Source organism: Chelonia mydas, chromosome 24, assembly GCF_015237465.2.
Source record: "Chelonia mydas isolate rCheMyd1 chromosome 24, rCheMyd1.pri.v2, whole genome shotgun sequence".
NCBI classification, from domain to species: Eukaryota; Metazoa; Chordata; order Testudines; family Cheloniidae; genus Chelonia; species Chelonia mydas.
The window spans coordinates 6097686-6116111 of NC_051264.2; the positions used below are offsets into that span (position 1 = coordinate 6097686).

The 18426-nt window shown below is 48.3% G+C and overlaps 1 protein-coding gene across 1 annotated transcript; it reads right to left on the reverse strand.

Moving 5' to 3' along the window:
- Positions 1–1344: 1344 nt before the first annotated feature.
- On the reverse strand, positions 1345–8377 carry LOC102945281 (thioredoxin interacting protein). Its single transcript, XM_037882855.2, has 8 exons — positions 7533–8377; positions 6290–6362; positions 6032–6179; positions 5463–5565; positions 4838–5094; positions 4320–4476; positions 3614–3765; positions 1345–3165 (listed from the first exon to the last, which is right to left on the reverse strand). Exons 1-8 carry the CDS (start codon positions 7780–7782, stop codon positions 3130–3132), a joined length of 1176 nt encoding a protein of 391 aa, XP_037738783.1. The 5' UTR covers positions 7783–8377; the 3' UTR covers positions 1345–3129.
- Positions 8378–18426: the final 10049 nt, after the last annotated feature.

Consider the following 18426-nt stretch of genomic DNA (forward strand, 5'->3'; position numbering starts at 1 on the left):
TGAAAATAACATTCCTGCGATCATATATGTGTCTTCTCATTAATTATGTGAACTCTTAATTTGATGCCACCACTGTTGTAACAGGGTGTAGGTCTACACTTAAAATGCTGCACTGCTTTCATGAAGCCCCTACCTATGCTTTCTCCTGGCAGCATAGGTAATCCACCTCCCAGAGAGGTGATAGCTATGTCAACAGCAAGTCTCTCATTGACTTTACTGTCTACAGGTTAGGTTAGTTAAATGGTGTTGCTCACGGACGGTTGATTCTTTCCACAGCCCTGAGCAATGTTGTTATACCAACCTAGTTTCCAAGTGGAGACCAGGCCAGTATGCAGTGAGTTAAGTTGGCTCTCTTCAGTACGGTCACCAATTTTGGTAAAGGTTTCAGAGTAACAGCCGTGTTAGTCTATGCATCCGATGAAGTGAGCTGTAGCTCACGAAAGCTCATGCTCAAATAAACTGGTTAGTCTCTAAGGTGCCACAAGTACTCCTTTTCTTTTTACGAATTTTGGTAAAGATCGCTAGCAAATCAAGTACATAACATCCATACATATCATCCTCTCCATCATCCTAGTATCTGAGCACCTCGGTTGCTAAGGGGTTTAGCCTCAGTGCTGAATTAGGGGAGTATTATAACAGATTATCTGCAGCTTTGGGCAAATCTCTTAGTCAGTGGCAGAACTGACTGGAGAGCCTTCATTCAGACCCTGAACGACAAAAAAAATACACTAGAAGGATCTACTAAATCATCTCATCTGATCTCCTGGATAACTTGTATCCTCCCTCTCTGCTTGCATGAGATTATTAGAGGACAAATGATCTGTGAAGGTGTTAGTCTCCACGTTAAAAAGCAGGGGGAAGAGGAAGCATAGAATCATGGTGACTTGCCCTAGGTCAAGCAGCTGGCTAGTGAACAGCTGGGAATAAAAAGGGTGGTCTCCTTAACCCTGGGACAGGCAACACAGCACCCTTTCCATTGGATCCAGTCGTTTAGCACTGAAACAGCACTATTTACAATGGAACTGGACACAGGCCCCACTGACTTCACTGGAAATTGGAGGTGCTTTAGCTGTTAAAAAATAATCAAGTCACTGATAAAAGGCAGGGACTGTCACAGGCACCTACAGTTGAAAGTTTTGGCCTGTGTGTTGCAGGCTATTCAACACAAGCAGTGGCTGCTGCTTCTCCTCCCCGCCCCCACCACCCCGCAGTGGAATTGGTAAGGTGGTAACGTAGCACAACATCCTAATCACACCCAGCTCTGAAGCTTCACATCCGTTTTACGATGCCCCCCACCCCACCCCCAGTAGAGAAGCTTCCACCCAAGAATGAGGGAGGCTTTGGTTATTTCAACTGTCTTTATTAAAAATGTCACCCCACAGGGGTGGTTCTAACATCTTAAATTGTACAAATATAAAAATTTTGCCAAACAAATACAAAAAACACAGTAGAAAAATTCAGTACACCCGATTCGTGTCATGATAGGCTGAGGCAGCTAAGGCTTACACATGGTTGATTCTGCCAAATACAGATGAACACATACTTAGGACGTGTAGTGCTGGGTTAATGAATACACAAGAGTGAAGAAAAAAAAAGTGCTTTTTTCTGTGTAAGGACAGGACAAACCGGGGGACGGGGGGTGAGAGAGGAAAAAAACAACCCCCCCCACAATCCCTCACACACCAGAAAACCTTCCCTGTCATTTTTTGGTTTAACGTTTGCCTAAATTCTGACAGCCTCCCTTCAGGCAGAGCGCCTCTTCCCCAGGTGTCTGGACGTTGCACAAGATAGTTTGACCAAAACTTCTTCAAATGGTGCCAGAGAGTGAGTTTGAGACTCGTGCTTGGATATGCAGGCAAAGGAAAACATGAGAAAATTCTCAGGGTTTGCCTGGGCCCAGAGAGGTTTGTTATTTCTTGGGCTGTCCTCAAAGTGCAATCCCAGCCAGACTCCTCTGTGCACCTGCTGAGGCCAATTAAACCAAGTTGTAGTGATGGCTGGGTTGGGGAGTTTGGGGTGCATTGGTTTATCTGCACAAAGGAAGATAAAAATTCAAAACGAAAGGACGGAGATAGTGATTCTTCTCAAAAGGATCATGGAGTTTAGCTTACACTGGTTTAGCAGATTCAGAAAACTCAAAGTCAAACAATAAATGCTACCAAAGACATAAGTCATATGACACCACTTTGAACTGGTGGTATAAAATCTTGGCTTTTGAGACATTTGGACTGGATAATGTTTCATTTGCTTGTCAGAACAAAAAAAACAGACAGACATGCATAAATATCCCTTGCATATTAAAAAAACCCACCACTTAAGTTCTTCCCCTTGATGATTGCTATTTGATCTCTTCACTTCTACCTAGTGCCAAGGCACAGAAGCGTTTCCACCAACACCCAAAATCCTCAATAGGAGGGTTGTAAAAAGCTTTGAGATTTATGGTGCTAGCTCAAGCACAAGTAGCAATCCTTACAGAGCAGTAAGTTTACAACCCTAAGCTAGCAGGTTTCATTGAAATCTTCAGACACTTACAAAAAAACCAAAACAAAACACTGATCATGTGTTCAAACACGACTGATCATCAGTACAGCACAGTAACAGATTCAAGGCACGGTGATGGTAGTTTTTCTGGCATAGAAGCTTTTTTGAAGTCAGAATCTGCTGGCTTTATGCCTCTCCCTAACAAATCAACTCTTAAGTGCTCCCCACAGAGCACACACCTTTTCCACCCCATGTACTCCCATTACAGTTTCCATACAAGCAACTATTTATTTTCCAGGGAGATTATGAAGGGCTCTGGAGTCCTTTTGAGCACCGGGACAAGGGCGAGCACTAGCTGGCCCACTGCTAAAAGCTCCTCCCCCCTGAAGGCGTCTGACCAACATGACATTTCGCTTGTCACATCAAGTCTTCTTAGAAGAAAGACCTTTACACATTTGCCGCCTTCTGTGCTGGCTGTGATTTTTTCAGCCCGGTAGGAGCTGCCCTACCCCACACCTCTTGGGACATTTTTTTTCCTGCATCAGGGCTTTGAAACCCCGTTCTGAACTTTGGCTAGGTATAATCACTGCAGATATAAAGTGAGTCCAGGAAAGCAGAAGAAACAGAGGAACAGCTGCTTCTTGGCCCTCACTGCACGTTGTTGTTACCATTGCAGGGATCCACCTGGGGAAGAAAAATAAGGAGATCTTTAGACACTTGCTGAAGAGTACTAACATGTTAACCCCAACCAAGATATAGAGTCTCCCCTGACTAGAAAACTGAGGTCGTGTGTTTAAGGAAACTGACTCGAGAAATACGCTATACCTCAAAGCTACCCAGCTGAAGAAAGATGCATCATCCCCATTGGGCAGCTTTGCACAAGCAGATGTAGTGTGCTTTTAATGCATCCCTGGACAGATCTGCATCAGTATCACAAGGACAATTCATCTCTTCTAGTCTTGTCAGTTTCTGTCTTCCTGACAATACAAAGTAGGAGTCTAGCCATGTCTGAGCAGCCTTGATACGGGTATGAATGCAAGTTTCCCACCCCAACTAAATCCTAGTTTTCTGTTTTCCAGCTCTATTTCCTTTGTGGCTGAAACCAGCCAGCAAGAGTGTCACCAAATCTCACCTCTGTGTAAGTAGGAGGCGGCATGAACTTGAATTCTGGGGCGTACATGAAGATAGGGCTGTCGAAGGAACTGTCGAAGTCATCCAGAAGGGGAGTGTTGGGGCTCTCCAGGCGGTGATCTTCAGAGACGATGTCCAGGTAGCATGGAGGTGCTGTAAGAAGAGGAGGAGAAGCGTGTGAGCCCTACAGGGTATTTGTGTAGGAGAGTGCTTTGTGATGCAATCCCAGTTTTAGTCCTGTTTTCAGGCCATTATGATGAACCAATCCACTCTCCCTCTCTGCCCCCCCCCCCCCGAGCATGCTTCCTAGCACAAAGCTAAGGGCTTGTCTACACTGGCACTTTACAGTGCTGCAACTTTCTAGCTCAGGGGTGTGAAAAAAAAAAAAAAACCCCTAAGCACAGGAAGTTTCAGCGCTGTAAAGCGCCAGTGGAAACAGTGTGCCAGCGCTGCACCTCTCGTGGAGGTGGTTTTTGTAGAGTGCTGGGAGAGCTCTTGCCCAGCGCTCTGCCGTGACTACCCTGGCGCTGCCACGGCAGTGCTTTAGTGTTGCCGCTGTAGACTAGCCTTAAGACGGAGTGTTGTTTCTGCATTTCAAGTGATGGCCTCAATCAATTTACTGGAAGGTTTCAGAGCAGACACCCACACTGCCCCCTTTGCTACAGACTAAAGCAAGTATCCCCGTAACAGCATAGCACTCAGCTCACCTTCTGGAGCATCAGGGATATTGAGGTCCACCCAGCTCATTTCAGAGCTAGTCTGGCTAGCCATGCTGGAGCTGCGGCTGGCAAACCCAGATCTGCTACCGATGACAAGAGGCAGCTCCAGAAGGATCTTCTTGGAGCCAGGGACGCTGGCGTAGATCTGTACGAACAAGACCAGGATAGAGTTGGTTACTAGATCATTACCCCGATACAAGTGTCTGTGTCACATTAGATTTCCTAGTGAAACTGCATGATGCGGGGAAAGAACTATCGTACAGATTAAGTGTAATCCATCCTTCACTGGTCAAAGTGACATGAGCTAGTGAATCATGTGCCTATGCTCCCATATTCAGCGAGACTATGGATGTAAGGACAACTATACATGTCCAATTCCCTTAGAATGGCATCCCTCATGTTTACTACAGAAGTGGGCATCCTCTTAAAGCCGTTTGGAGCTGGAATCCAAACAGCAGTTAGACGAAGCCGGGAATAAATGGCTGCTTTGATAGGGAGACCCTTACCTGCAAGAAGTACTCCACACGCAGGATATTGCAGCTCAGGATGGATGGTTTGATCTTCTTGACCCGGAGAGTTTTACCCCGCCAGCTCTCAGACATGCCCGAGATGATGGGGTTGCCTCGGACGCAGGAAAGTTTCTGGGTCAAAACCTTGGTCTGCCCGTTTGCCAAGTAGGTATGCTTGGAAACAATGGCTGCTTTGGGTACCACAATCCGGGAGCAGATGTTCTCAAAGTCTGCGTTTATGCAGATATCATCACCTGGAAAAAGATACAGAAAGCTTAGTTATGGAGAAGGCCTAAGGTCTTAGCTCTGAATACATTGTAGGGCACAGCACAGCACTGGTCTGGCTAATTTTTACTAGTTAAACCAAGCAAGCTTCATTGAGTAGGAAGTTCCCCTGATTCCCAGTCTGCTTCCCTTCACTCAGTCACACTGCATTACATACTCCTACTTATACCCTTTGGGCCACGTCCAGTTCCTTTCCCCTCTTGCATTTTCAGATTTCAAATCCTGGTCAGTTGTCTCATCCCTCAAGAGCATTGCTACCTTCATGCACTCTGCTTAGCCCTCCACACCCCCTCTTCCCTCACCATCCCACTCCCAAAGGAAAGAAACCAGATCTCACCTTCACAGAATCCTTTTCGGTCAATCCTGGCACTGACAGACACATGCCCATCAGGAATGAACATGCAGGACACCTTCTTGTCTTTCTTGGCAGCAACTGGCGACTGGAAGAGATTCACAGGGAGATTGTGTTACAGACGGATCAGTCTGTGTCCCCCTGCCCCTTCACCTACTCGGCTCCTCATTATTGGAAGTTCAGTGTCTGCCACCTGCCTGATCTTTGCCCTATCCTCAGTGTTTCAAACCTGCTGCAGTTTAATTTGTAACTCCAATTAAGCCCTAACATCCTGCATTATGGATAGTACGTGAGACTCACTGATGCCCAGATGGCTGCCCTCTAGACGGGCTGTCTCATGAAGCAGAGTACTAAAACAGCCCTCATGGGAAGTCTACCCTCTGACCAATGTGGACCACAGCCCCAGAGAGAAGTGTTTTAATCTGTACTTTGCAATAAAGCCAGTTAAAGAGATTCCTCAGGACAGAGCTAACATCCTTTTCTAAGAACCTGAGTCACCACATAGCTCCAGCCATTAACACCCACATGCACAGATACAGCCACCTGATAATTACCATTAAGTCTGGAGTGTTGACATCAACAGGATCCATGACCTCAAAGTGCTGCTTTATCTCCTGAGTGTGACAGGATGGGCGATCCAAGAAAGCCTTAACCCAGTAATCCACACAGCCATACTTCCCTTTGAATGAGGTCCCCAGAGGCCTGCAATACAAGAGGGCAGAAGTGCCTGTTAGAGACACACAGGATAACTAGAAAGGAAGGACTTTTAACAAGAATACGATTCTTAGTAGCCACTTTTGGCCAATACCTACCCCTGGGGAAGCTCAAATCCAAATTTGTATTCATATTTGTTGCCAGGTCTCAAGATCACAGAGCCATCCTCATCTAGAAAGAGGAAAGAAAAAAGGAATACATTAGAACACACTTCCAGACTGAGATTTTTAAGGAGAGATTTTTGTCCTGTTTCACAATTGTAATAGTCAACGCAGCTGTTAGGAACAGTTAGAATTGCTAGCTAGGAACAACCGAACACTCTGCTGATGCCTTTTTGGAAGGGGCGTAATATTGCAGATCTAGGCTTGATGGTACTTTAACAACTTTGACAACTCTACCCCCTTACAACTTGCCTGCAGGATGGGTGGGGAACGTCCTGTTACAGAGATCCAGGAAATCCATACGCTTGCCAACGATCTAAACTTGCAGTTCCCTACGGTGACACCTATTCTGCCTACTGGACTTGCTTATCAAAACAGTCTGTACCCACAGCTCTTCCTAGGACTCAAGGGAAGCCAGCCATTGCGACTGAATCGAAGACTAAAAAAAAGACTACTCTGTCATTCTGAGCTGCTCCTACAGTCTTGGAGGTTACTCTCCTACACGCATATTAATATCTATAACTGTTCTCTACTGGCTAAAATATCCACAAGGCTTATAATTATACCTGCTTTTTTTCCTTGGCAATGTAGTGAGTATTAGTGGCTAGAGTTTTATTATTAAGTTGGAAATTTCAGCACTAAATTCTCGAACTTCAGTGAGATTCCCATGCAAGGCTACATTTTGGATCTTAGCCAGCTTAGGTCTACAAGGGCTTAAATGAATGACTAGCACTTCCTACTGCCTTCCTATCAGAGGACTCCAAGCAAAGACCAGGAAGATGCAAGTACTATTTGATTCTGCCTCTTTCCACCCAAAACCTCTGTGGCTCTATAATTGTATCAAGAAACCTCCTTTAAAAAGCCAGCAATCCTCAGTTTACGTTAGGCCTTTAGTTTTAAAAGAAAACTCTAGTGGGAAACCCACAAGACAGAAAGAAAAGGAGGACTTGTGGCACCTTAGAGACTAACAAATTTATCTAAGCATAAGCTTTCTACAGCTCACGTCACCGGTGAAATGAGCTGTAGCTCACGAAAGCTTATGCTCAAATAAATTGGTTAGTCTCTAAGGTGCCACAAGTCCTCCTGTTCTTTTTGCGGATACAGACTAACACGGCTGCTCCTCTGAAACCACAAGACAGAGGCACACACAACAAAACGACTCTGGAACCAAGGTTCTCACCAGTGGGCTGATCATCCAGGGTGAGGACATCTTCATAGCGCAGATACTCCATCTCTTGCTTGCACTGTTGGGGTCCCTTGATCCAGACCACCTTGGCCTCCCCACAAGCCAGCACTTTAACTGAGCTGACTCGGGTGACTTCGGTCACTTCCACCACCACACGGCCGGCTACCTTCTCTCCACTGCAGAAGACCTTCTCAGGCTCGCTGAAGACTATCTCAAAGGTCTTGATCTTCTTGAACACTACCATGATGACTGGTTGCAAATAAGTTTTGTTTCTCCCCCCAAAAAAAGAGATTTTGTTTTTGGGGTGTTTTTAAAAAAAAAAACACAAAACAACAAAAACCAGGAGTGGTTTTGAGACACGATCTAGAGGTTTTAGGCCCCTATGACTTTTTGTAAAGCTGTCGTTGCAAAACTTCAGAGAGCTTTTGCAAATAAATGCACCCTTTTTTGGGTTAAAAAAAATGACGATTTAGGACAATTTTTTTTTTTTTAATAGCTGCAATCCTGGAAGGAGAAACAATGGCAGGACGGGATTCTCCCGGTGGTCAACAGTTCAGCAGCACCAGGCAAGCTCCCCTCTGCTGCACCCTGTAAGGCTTTGAGCCAAGGGAAAAGCCGGGCGCTGCTTTTATACTCCCTCTCCCCCTCCCTTCCCGTGTTGATCTCAGCGCTCCATGCTGAGGGCGCGTGGACAAGCGTGCTTGCCGCGTGATCAGCTCTCCCATTGGCCGCCGAGGCCTTGTTTACATCCCCACCGGCCAATCGCCGAGCCGACTGCGGAGCGTGGACACCGTGTGTAAGAGGTGCCGGCCTGGACTGCGAGAGGGAGGAGTGGAGGAGAGAGCGACGGGGGAGCGGGCCAAGGAGAAGCAAGAAGGAGGGCGCCGCGAGCCAATCAGGGGCAAGAGGCGGGATATAATGTTCCCAAGAAGCAGGGAAGGGTGGGGGTGTGAGGGGTTTTTTGTGACTGGGGTGTTGTCTCGCTCACAGGCAGATGTCAGCCCCCCCCCCCCCCCCCGCGCACTGACCATACACAGCCCTGCCTGGCCTTCCCTGTTGGGGGGCTCCCCACCCCCCTGGATAAAGTGTGCTGGGGCAGCTCTCAGCCCCCCCCAGTACTGCCCCCCCCCGACCGTGGGGGTAGTTCCACAGCCCCCCCTCCCCTCCCAGTGTCCACGGGGGGGGGGGGTCAATTCTACAGCCCTCCTACTCTTCACCCCACACTCACCGGGGGGGTGTCAATTCCACAGCCCCCCCTCCTCACCCCACACTGACTGGGGGGGGGTCAATTCCACAGCCCCCCCCCCACTCCTCACCCCACACTTACCGGGGGGGTCAATTCTACAGCCCTCCTACTCTTCACCCCACACTGACCACGGGGGAGGGGGGGCAATTCCACAGCCCCCCACACTCCTCACCCCACACTGACCGGGGGTGTGTGTCAATTCTACAGCCCTCCTACTCTTCACCCCACACAGACCATGGGGGGGGGAAATTCCACAGCCCCCCCCCCTCACCCCACACTGACTGGGGGGGGGTCAATTCTACAGCCCTCCTACTCTTCACCCCACACTGACCATGGGGGGGGGTCAATTCCACAGCCCCCCCTCCTCACCCCACAGTGACCGGGGGGTCAATTCTACAGCCCTCCTACTCTTCACCCCACACTGACCACGGGGGGGCAATTCCACAGCCCCCCCCCACTCCTCACCCCACACTGACCGGGGGGGTCAATTCTACAGCCCTCCTACTCTTCACCCCACACTGACCATGGGGGGGGGCAATTCCACAGCCCCCCCCCACTCCTCACCCCACACTGACCGGGGGGGGGTCAATTCTACAGCCCTCCTACTCTTCACCCCACACTGACCATGGCGGGGGGAAATTCCACAGCCCCCCCCACTCCTCACCCCACACTGACCGGGGGGGGTCAATTCTACAGCCCTCCTACTCTTCACCCCACACTGACCACCGGGGGGGGCAATTCCACAGCCCCCCACACTCCTCACCCCACACTGACCATGGGGGGGGGCAATTCCACAGCCCCCCCCCACTCCTCACCCCACACTGACGGGGGGGGGTGTCAATTCTACAGCCCTCCTACTCTTCACCCCACACTGACTATGGGGGCGGGGGTCAATTCCACAGACTCCTCACCCCACACTGACCAGGGAGGCAGCGCCACAGGCCCCCCCCCAGCACTGCCCCCACAACCATGGGGGGGTCAATTACATAGCACCCCCACACCTCATCCCACACTGACCAAGGGGTAAATTCTACAGCCCCACCCTTGTCACCCCACACTCAGCATAGGGGGGGCCGTTTTACAGCCCTCTCACAACTCCCCCTCACAGGACTATGGGGGCAGTTTCAAAGCTCCCCCACTCACCATGGGGGTGTTAATTCCACAGTCCCCTGACAGCTCTCCCCCCCCACATTGGCTATGGGGGTACTTCTACAGCCCCCCCACACCACTCCCAACACTGATCGGGGGGGGCAATTCCACCTCTACACCTCCCCTCACGCTGATGATAGAGGGTCAGTTCCCCAGCCCCCAGCACCTCCCCCACACTGATCACGGAGGGCAGTTCCACAGTTCCCCAATACCTCCTCTCACATGCTGACTATACAGCTTCATAGTCCCCCGCAAACCCACATCACAGACCATAACTGGGGTGGGGCGGGGCGGGGAGAGATCTCAGCCTCTCCAAACCCTTCTATTGACTGTACTTGGGGGCTGCTCCTCTACCAAAGTCCCCCATTTCCCAAAGAGCCCTCCCAAGTTCCAAAATGTACTAGCCCCACAACCCCCACCTCACCCCCATTGATTATACTGGTGTCATCACTACGCACAGATTTCCCCTCAGGAAAAAAATCCCTCCGTTAGCCATATTGAGAATGTTGAAGGGTTGCACGAATTCCACCCCCGCCTCTGACTGTGTTAAAGGATATCACATGCAATGGGGCTGACCGCTTGTAATACAGGAAATAGGGTGACTGGGTGAAAAATAGGAAACAAAGCTGATTTTTCAGGGGCTCAGTATCACATCTTTTATTGCGGGTGACAAGCTGTGGGTTGGGATCATAGCACCTTGTCCTTTGCAGATTTCAGAGTAGCAGCCATGTTAGTCTGTATCCTCAATAGGAGGACTTGTGGCACCTTAGAGACTAACAAATTTATCTGAGCATAAGCTTTTGTGGGCTACAGCTCACTTCATCGGGTGTAGAGTTGATGGTTGGAAAACAGGTTTATTATCTGATCAAGTGCTGGCTCCCTGAAGAATCTGGCTTCTGGGATATTAGACACCAAATAAGCAGCATCCCCACTCCTCATTTCCCTCTTGTTGACCACACTGGGAGGCAGCTTCGCACACCCCACCCTCCTGACTATTTGGGGAGCGGGGGGATCTTTGTACAAAGCCACTCACTGACTATTCTGGGTATATTTCTACACAGCAACCCTCAAGTTTTCTTTTAGTCAACATGTTGTCAGGCATTCACCCCATCCCTGACCCACCGTGGTCCATTTTGGCATAGTTTAAAAGATGTTTCTCTAGATCAGTGTTTCTCAACTACCAGTCCGTGAACTGGTGCTGGTCCCTGAGATCTCTCTGACATAATTTAGGAAGGCAGGAAGCTGGTCCCTGGTATCAAAAAGGTTGAGAACCCTGCTCTAGATTAATACAATTTTCACACAGACAAAGCTGTAAATAATGTTGTTAACCAGCTAAAACAGGATTTTGTAAAGCACGGGGGAATAGGGAAATCAGAGACTCTTCCTTTTGCTTCTAAAACCTCTGCCCCACCCCCCCATGGAGAAAGGGATGTGTCCCCAGTATAATCACTTCCCTTCACTGTCCTTCACCCCTGAAATGGGGACTGGTATGTGTGTTTGTAGTAATTAAGCCCACGTACATTCTCAGACTAGAATTTGGCTTGTGTATCCCATGCCCAAGTCAATTGTTCCTCACGAGGTAGGATATAAACTGATTATCTGCTGGATCGAAGAAGGAATTTCTTTGCTATGAGAGAGCAATGGGGAAGAGGAGTGCTGGCCGCCTAGGAGTGTAATGGAAGAGCTGCATCTTTTTCTGGAACATCTGCTATCAGCTAGAGTTTGATACAGGGTATTAGGTTAGTTACACCACTCATTGGTTTTGTGGATATGGACTAACACGACTACCCCTCTGATACCACTAGTCTATTCCAAGGTGGTAAGCGGAGGGACACTGGGCAAAAGTGAGACATTGATCTGGTCTAATTTGGCAGGAGGTGGAATACCAGATTAGACGGACCACTTGTCTGTTCCAGTGTGGCAGAAGATGGGATACTGGATTAGCTGGACCATCGGTTTTGTTCTTTATTCCTTATCAGAACATCTTGCATTCCTTTAGGAGGAGCATTACATCCTGCCTCTCTGATTCCCTTCAGTGCCTGTGTCTCCTGAAGGATTATATTCCCTCTAGCTGTACTGCTCTGGCCTGTTCGAAGCTGCAGCCCGTTGCTGTTTTCTCTCAGCCAATGATAACACACATTCCACGGATGTCTCAGAACATTTATGCCTGGGCCAGGCAGCCTGCCAGAGCTGTGGCCAAAGGCACATTCCAAAAATTGAATCCTCTCCAGCCCTTTCTCCCTGGCAGGCTGCTTTTGGCCTTTGCCTCCCTGACTTGCTGAAAATGCCCACTTCCATCCTGCAGCGGGACAGATGTGTGTGATGTCCTCAAGAGGGGACTAGATTATAAACGCTTCCCCGTGGGGGGCATAGTAAAACTTCTGGGGCAACATGCCAGATTAGATGACAAAGGGGATTTGGAAATACTTGTTTTTGGTTTTTAAGTAGGGGCTTTTTGCTCATAAAACAAAATCTTTAGTTTGTTACATCACTTTCAAAGAGAAGATGCCAAAGAGATGAGCACCACTGAACTCTTGTCTCCATCTGCCTGACCACTTCAGCAGCTCTTGAAGGTCGTTCTTTACAGGCTTGCCTGCTCTGTGCTTTGCTACCTGAACTGGTTTCAAACACGGTTCAGGCTAACTCGCTCAAACACAGGGGGGCTGGTGACAAACTGTGTTTAAACCAAATTTACAAACTGTCTTCTAGTCTTGATCCCTTTTGCCCTTGGTGATCTGAATTTCCTCTGTACCAAAAATCTGATGTACCAGAGAGTGTTGCTAAGCATCTTTATATTTCCTGTCCTAAGTTCTTAACATGGATCAGGGTAACAAAACGTTATATCTCTGTCACATGGCAGGAATCACTCATTCCAGTGTGTCCTTTGTTGCCTGTTCATACATCCCACAATGGATGATAAAACTCCAGTCTCTGAAGGGTGCTGGTTGGGGGCTGCTGTTGCCATGCGCACAACTCCAAGGGTTGTTTACACAAGATGTACTTTAGCCATATATGGTTTCCTCCAGAAAGTACAGAGACACAAACCGTTCACAGTGGCCATACCAAAAGGGACTTGACTGTCATGCAAAGGCTTGACTGTTATGCTGCCCACTCCTGCACTATTATTGCAAAAGCTGTTTCCGCTGGCGGGGGTGGGAGCTGATTAATGGAGGCAAGGAAGAAAGAACTGTATTTTCAGAGCCTAAGCAGGGGGCTGTGGTTTGAAAGTCCCACGCTGATTTCATGGCGTACATTAACCTGTCTTTGCCACCTGAAGACTGAGGAAGCTACCAGTTCCTGAATGGCCACTCCTATCCCCTGCTTTGCTCCTTTCTGCTCATATCTGATCTGGGTTTTCTGTGTTCATCACCCAAATCCTGTAAGGATCAGTGGCCAATGGAAACAACACTCTTCTGCAACAATGGGGTAAAGCAGCACTGGCTGCCTACATTAAAAATTGAGCAGAGAATGGAGTGTTTAATTTTACCTTCCCAAAGGAAGTGAAACATTTCTAAATTAAAAAAATGGATGAAGATTTTACAGATCAGGGAAACTGGTAATGAGCTGTGGGACCTTACACCATGTAGGTCCCTATTTCAAATTCAGCCCAGTAGTGAATGACTGAAAATTGTAGTGACTGAAAATGGTTGCCATCTGACAGATCTTCAGGGATCTATGTGACATGAGTTTGGTGGATCCCAGTTCAGTTCCTAGTGCAGGTTAGATGTCCTCCTCACAGGTGTCCTCTGAAAGATTCCCATGGTGCTTATCAATATGGTGCATAGATTTCAACTTCTCTGCCACATAGCGGAACCTATCTCTCCCTGATTATCCCAGCAGCACAGGGTAAGCGCTTACATTGATCCAGCTTGGGGGTCCCAGATTGCAAGCTCTTGGCATGAATGCAATTCACAAACCCTTTCTAGCTGATGGATGCTTGAGTTAATTGGTGCTTCTTCTCCATATCCTTCCCAGATAGGGCTTTTATAATGAGTTGAGTAGGAGCCAGAGCTGGTTACACCCAAGTGGTCTGTGACTGGGATCTAATCCAACCATGTATACACAAAAATAGATGTAATTTTAGAGTTTGTGAAAGGTCACATCACCATTACCCATAACAAGCAGTGCGAACTAGCTCCCTACCCACGGAATGCCTTGTGGGGAGAGACGGCTGGATTTCATTTGTTTGGCTAGTACAGACTGACTTCTTCTGGACACATGCAGTATGGCACCACATGCTTCCAGCCTGGAAATTTGGTGCCCGTCTAGCTTGGTGCCATCCACCTGCCAGCTAGCAGTTGTGCCTTGCAATGTTATTGGGTCTTTTTAATCTCATTGCCCAATTACTTTGTGAAACCAACCCACGGGGCCAGCTCTGCCTTTGACAACAGTTGGACTGCATACTATTATACTGCTACTATTACCGAATAAAGAAAAGGAGGACTTGTGGCACCTTAGAGACAAACAAATTGGTTAGTCTCTAAGGTGCCACAAGTCCTCCTTTTCTTTTTGAGGATACAGACTAACACGGCTGCTACTCTGAAACCTGTTATTACTGAATAATAAAAGAAAGAAGCTCTTATCTAGCAAAAGATTTACTGCCTGGCCAAAGCCATTTCCCCAGCGGCCATCCCTTCCCTCAGCGCTGGGTCTGCCATTTGTAAGACCCCAAACAAGAATGGGACCCCGTGTTGGTGGAGGCAGCTGGGAAGAGTTTACTCCATGTGTCCTCAGCAACCCAGGTTACTATGAGCACATTGAACCCCTCTTCCTTTCTCATCGACTTCCGGTAGACTAGAGAGTCTAATTCAAGGTCGCAGTCCTTATCTTGGGGGGTGCTCAGTGGGCCCAGCATATTTAAAGGCGGCTGAAAGATCCGGGATGGGGGCTGTGGTTGATAACTCCACTTCTCAGGCCCAGTGGAACTTTCTATCATCAGGGTAAAACCCAGCTTTGCAGGAGACAGAGCTTCCTCAGGGGCTGGTCCTAGACTCTGGAATGAACTCCCATGGGGACTAAAGACCGTCACAAAACTCCCCACCTTCTGCTCCAAGTGCACATGCACTTATTCAACCTGCCTTTGCTAATATAAACACAGAGCTGTGTTGACACAAAACCCCGATAACAGCTCCCTTTCCTGTTTCCCCCAAGAAAACCCGCAACCAAAAAGAAACCCTACCAAACCCACTCCACTGCGCTTACAATCCTCCCAGAGGGCTGAAGATGAGAGAGAGAATGAATTACACAGGACAGATGTTAGTCACACCAGTTAATGCCTGACTGCAAGGTGCTCAGACACTACAGTGATGAGGGTGATGTAAGAACCCCTGCAGGATGGAATAGAGTCCACTGCCAGAGAGGACCATCAGGGTTGGGCTGTGAGTATCCAAGCTGCTTGGTCCTGCTTCCAGCGTGTGTGATGATTCCTCCCACCCTACTCTGACAGCTAGTAAAGGAGCCCAGGCTGCTCAGGCTCTGACTGTTCTAACCTCCTGGTGAAGCTGGTGATTGGGGTCAGATGAAGAGCTAGTTTCCCTCCTGGAGGAGGAACTGGGGATGAAGTTTCCCCTCCTCTTCCCATGGGTATAATATTGCAGAAGTATTACAAAGCATCAAACTAGGTAGACTGGTCCTGTATGGTAGCCCTTCCTATCCGTAAATCTCAATGTGCTTTACAAAGGTAGATGAGCAGCATTTTAGCCTCATTTTACAGAGGAGGAAACTGAGGCACAGAGAGGGGGCAGCAACTTAAGCTACATCCCACAGCAAGTCACTGTCAGAACTGGGACTAGAACCCACAGTTTCTTGGTTCTAGTTCCGTGCCCAGCAGTCACACAGCACAGCGTCTTGGTAGATGAGCTGTTGATGGATTTGCATCATTGGGGTCTCTGAATTGTATTGGGGGTCATTGATCATGTGTCTATTCTTTTCCTCCCCCCGAACCATGGAGTTAATCAACAGAGAGGAGTATTTATCCATGGTGCTGCCTGTACTGCCTCCCACAGCGGGTGAGGGATATAGGTCAGGGATGCATTGTGCTCCTACTTTGAGGCTAAGGCATGAGAGTGAAAAGTGTATAGATCTTTGTGCAGGGATTTCATGATGCTTTTGGTAGGGAAATACATACCTTAGGCCAGTGGTTCTCAACCAGGGGTACGCGTACCCCTGGGGGTACGCAGAGGTCTTCGGGGGGGGGTACATCAACTCATCTAGGTATTTGCCTAGTTTTACAACAGGCTACATAAAAAGCACTAGCAAACTCGGTACAAACTAAAATTTCATACAGACAGCGACTTGTTTATACTGCTCTCTATACTATACACTGACATATAAGAAAAAGATTTATATTCCAATCGATTTATTTTATAAGTATATGGTGAAAATGAGAAGGTCCGCAATTTGTCAGTAATAGTGTGCTTGGGACACTTTTGTATTTTTATGCCTGATTTTTGTAAACAAGTGGTTTTTAAGTGAGGTGAAACTTGGGGTACGCAAGACAAATCAGACTCCCGAAAAGGGTACGGTAGTCTTAGGAGCAAGGAGAAAGACTAGCTATCAGCCCAAATTCCTTTTGTGCTGTTGACAGCTAGCACTTATTTCTGAGTGTGCACGGACATCTAGCGGCCTCTCCAGGAACAGCATGACAGCGCTGGGCCACGGAAATGATTCTCCACTCCTTTGCCTGTCTTGACTGGTGTCTCAGAAGTGATTTTGGACCCATACACAAAGGGTTCAAGACCATGCTACCTACAGCACGTTTAAACAGAGTTGGCATGAGCAAGTTTCTAGCACGCTGAGCCCTGTTGATAAGATTTATTTTTTAAGGTGTGCTAGGCTCTCAAACTCTGTCTTGAGTATTATGGGGTTCTAAGAAGGAGAAGGGAATGGCTTTAAGAAATTGTGCAAACCAGGTTCCAGAAGACGGTGCTATTTTTAGATGCAGTGTGGCCTAGAGGACTGGGAACGCAAGAAATCTGGATTCCATCTCCAGTTCCGCTACTTAGCCTGCTGGCGTGACCTTGGCCATGTCACTTCACCAGTCTCTGCCTTGACTCCCCGCTCTGTAAAATGGAAATTATGACTGTGATGAGGTATCTGCTTCACACTGGCACAAAAGGGATTAATGAGAGCTTAATTAAAGCACTTGGAGCCTGGGCTAGGCCTGATTAAAGATGAGTCCCAGCTGGGAGAAGAGCTGAGTAGTTAGTTTGAAGAGAAGAAGTCTGGAGCAGAAGAGAGTGGGAAGAACTCAGCAGCCATTTTCTAGCAGATATGGCAGCGAGACAGGCATGACCTGCTGGAGAAGTTTGATAGAACTGGCTAAAGCTGGGGAATCCTACTGGGTAGAAGGCTCAGGTGGGGCCCCAAGATAGAGGGGAAGAAGCTGAATCCAAGAGCAGGGGTCCTGAAACAATTTGTATAATAGGGGTGCTGAGAGCTATTGAACTAAACTGTTATCCCTGTATATAACGGAAACCACTTCAATCCAGGGGGTGCTGCAACACCCCTCGTTCCAGCACCTATGCCTGGACGTGCTCAGCAGGGGGAGGACTCAAAGGCAGAGGGGCCTGGCATATGGAATGCTGCAGGGGGCCGGCTCACTGAAGCCCTGATGTGAGGGTCACTGGGGACACAGCCAAGGGCAGGACCTGGCTGTCTAGGTAGAAGCTCTGGGTGACTTTGCTCAGTACAAGAGCCTGGAAAGGGACTGGGGAGAAATGCTACTGTAGGAAGGAGTCCTGGGGAGGCAGCAGCAAGAAATTGGATGGAGCAGACCTTGGCTGTTGGTTAAAGACTCTGTGGGCTTGACCCAGTGTGGTGGTGCAGCCCAGGTCCCCTTACCAGCCATGGCAGAAGGTGGTGCAAAGCCTCCCTGAGGGAAAGGGATGAGGACAATTCTGAGCCTGCGGAGAAGGGTGTAAGGACTCCTGGGCCCAGGATCAGGGCCTGAAGACCTGTCAAGGTCTTGGAATTATTATTTGGACTTTGGTTTGTTGCCCCTTGTGTTACCCTGGAAGGGGTGGGACTAAATCACAACCTGGCAGGAAGGCTGAGTCAAGAGAAGTGGCAGATGGCCACTGGAGTGAAGCGACTGCCAGCAGGAGGTGCTGGAAGAGAGCCATCTAAACCAACCCCAGCTGGGAGAGGGGCGTGCCAGTGGTGAGTCCACCCTTTTAGAATGACATTTAGGTCCTTGCTGAAAAACTGAGAGCTCTTCCTATGAAAAACGCTCAGATAAGAGCCAGGTATTTAATTTTTCAATAGACGACAGCAAAATACCTCAGCATTCAGTTTTACCCTGCATAGATTCTGTTTAGCTAATGTCACATGGTTATTGGTTTCCCATATATTTATAGGACACACTTAATGCTGGATGCACCCCTCTGAACTCTGGATCTGAATTCTGTATCTTGGGGCCTGTCTCTAGTAAATAGCATATGCTGCAGCATTGGTTGCAGAACATATGAAGTCAGGCAAGCCTGTGTGTTATAG

Bases quoted from the DNA above. Each gene is read 5' to 3' on its own strand.
- LOC102945281 (XM_037882855.2), bottom strand. From the start codon at position 7,782: ATGGTAGTGTTCAAGAAGATCAAGACCTTTGAGATAGTCTTCAGCGAG. The intron at 6,363-7,532 runs GTGAGAACCTTG...TCCTCTTTCTAG, and splicing joins CCTGGATGATCAGCCCACTG to ATGAGGATGGCTCTGTGATC. The intron at 3,766-4,319 runs GTGAGCTGAGTG...CTCTTCTTACAG, and splicing joins TATCCCTGATGCTCCAGAAG to CACCTCCATGCTACCTGGAC.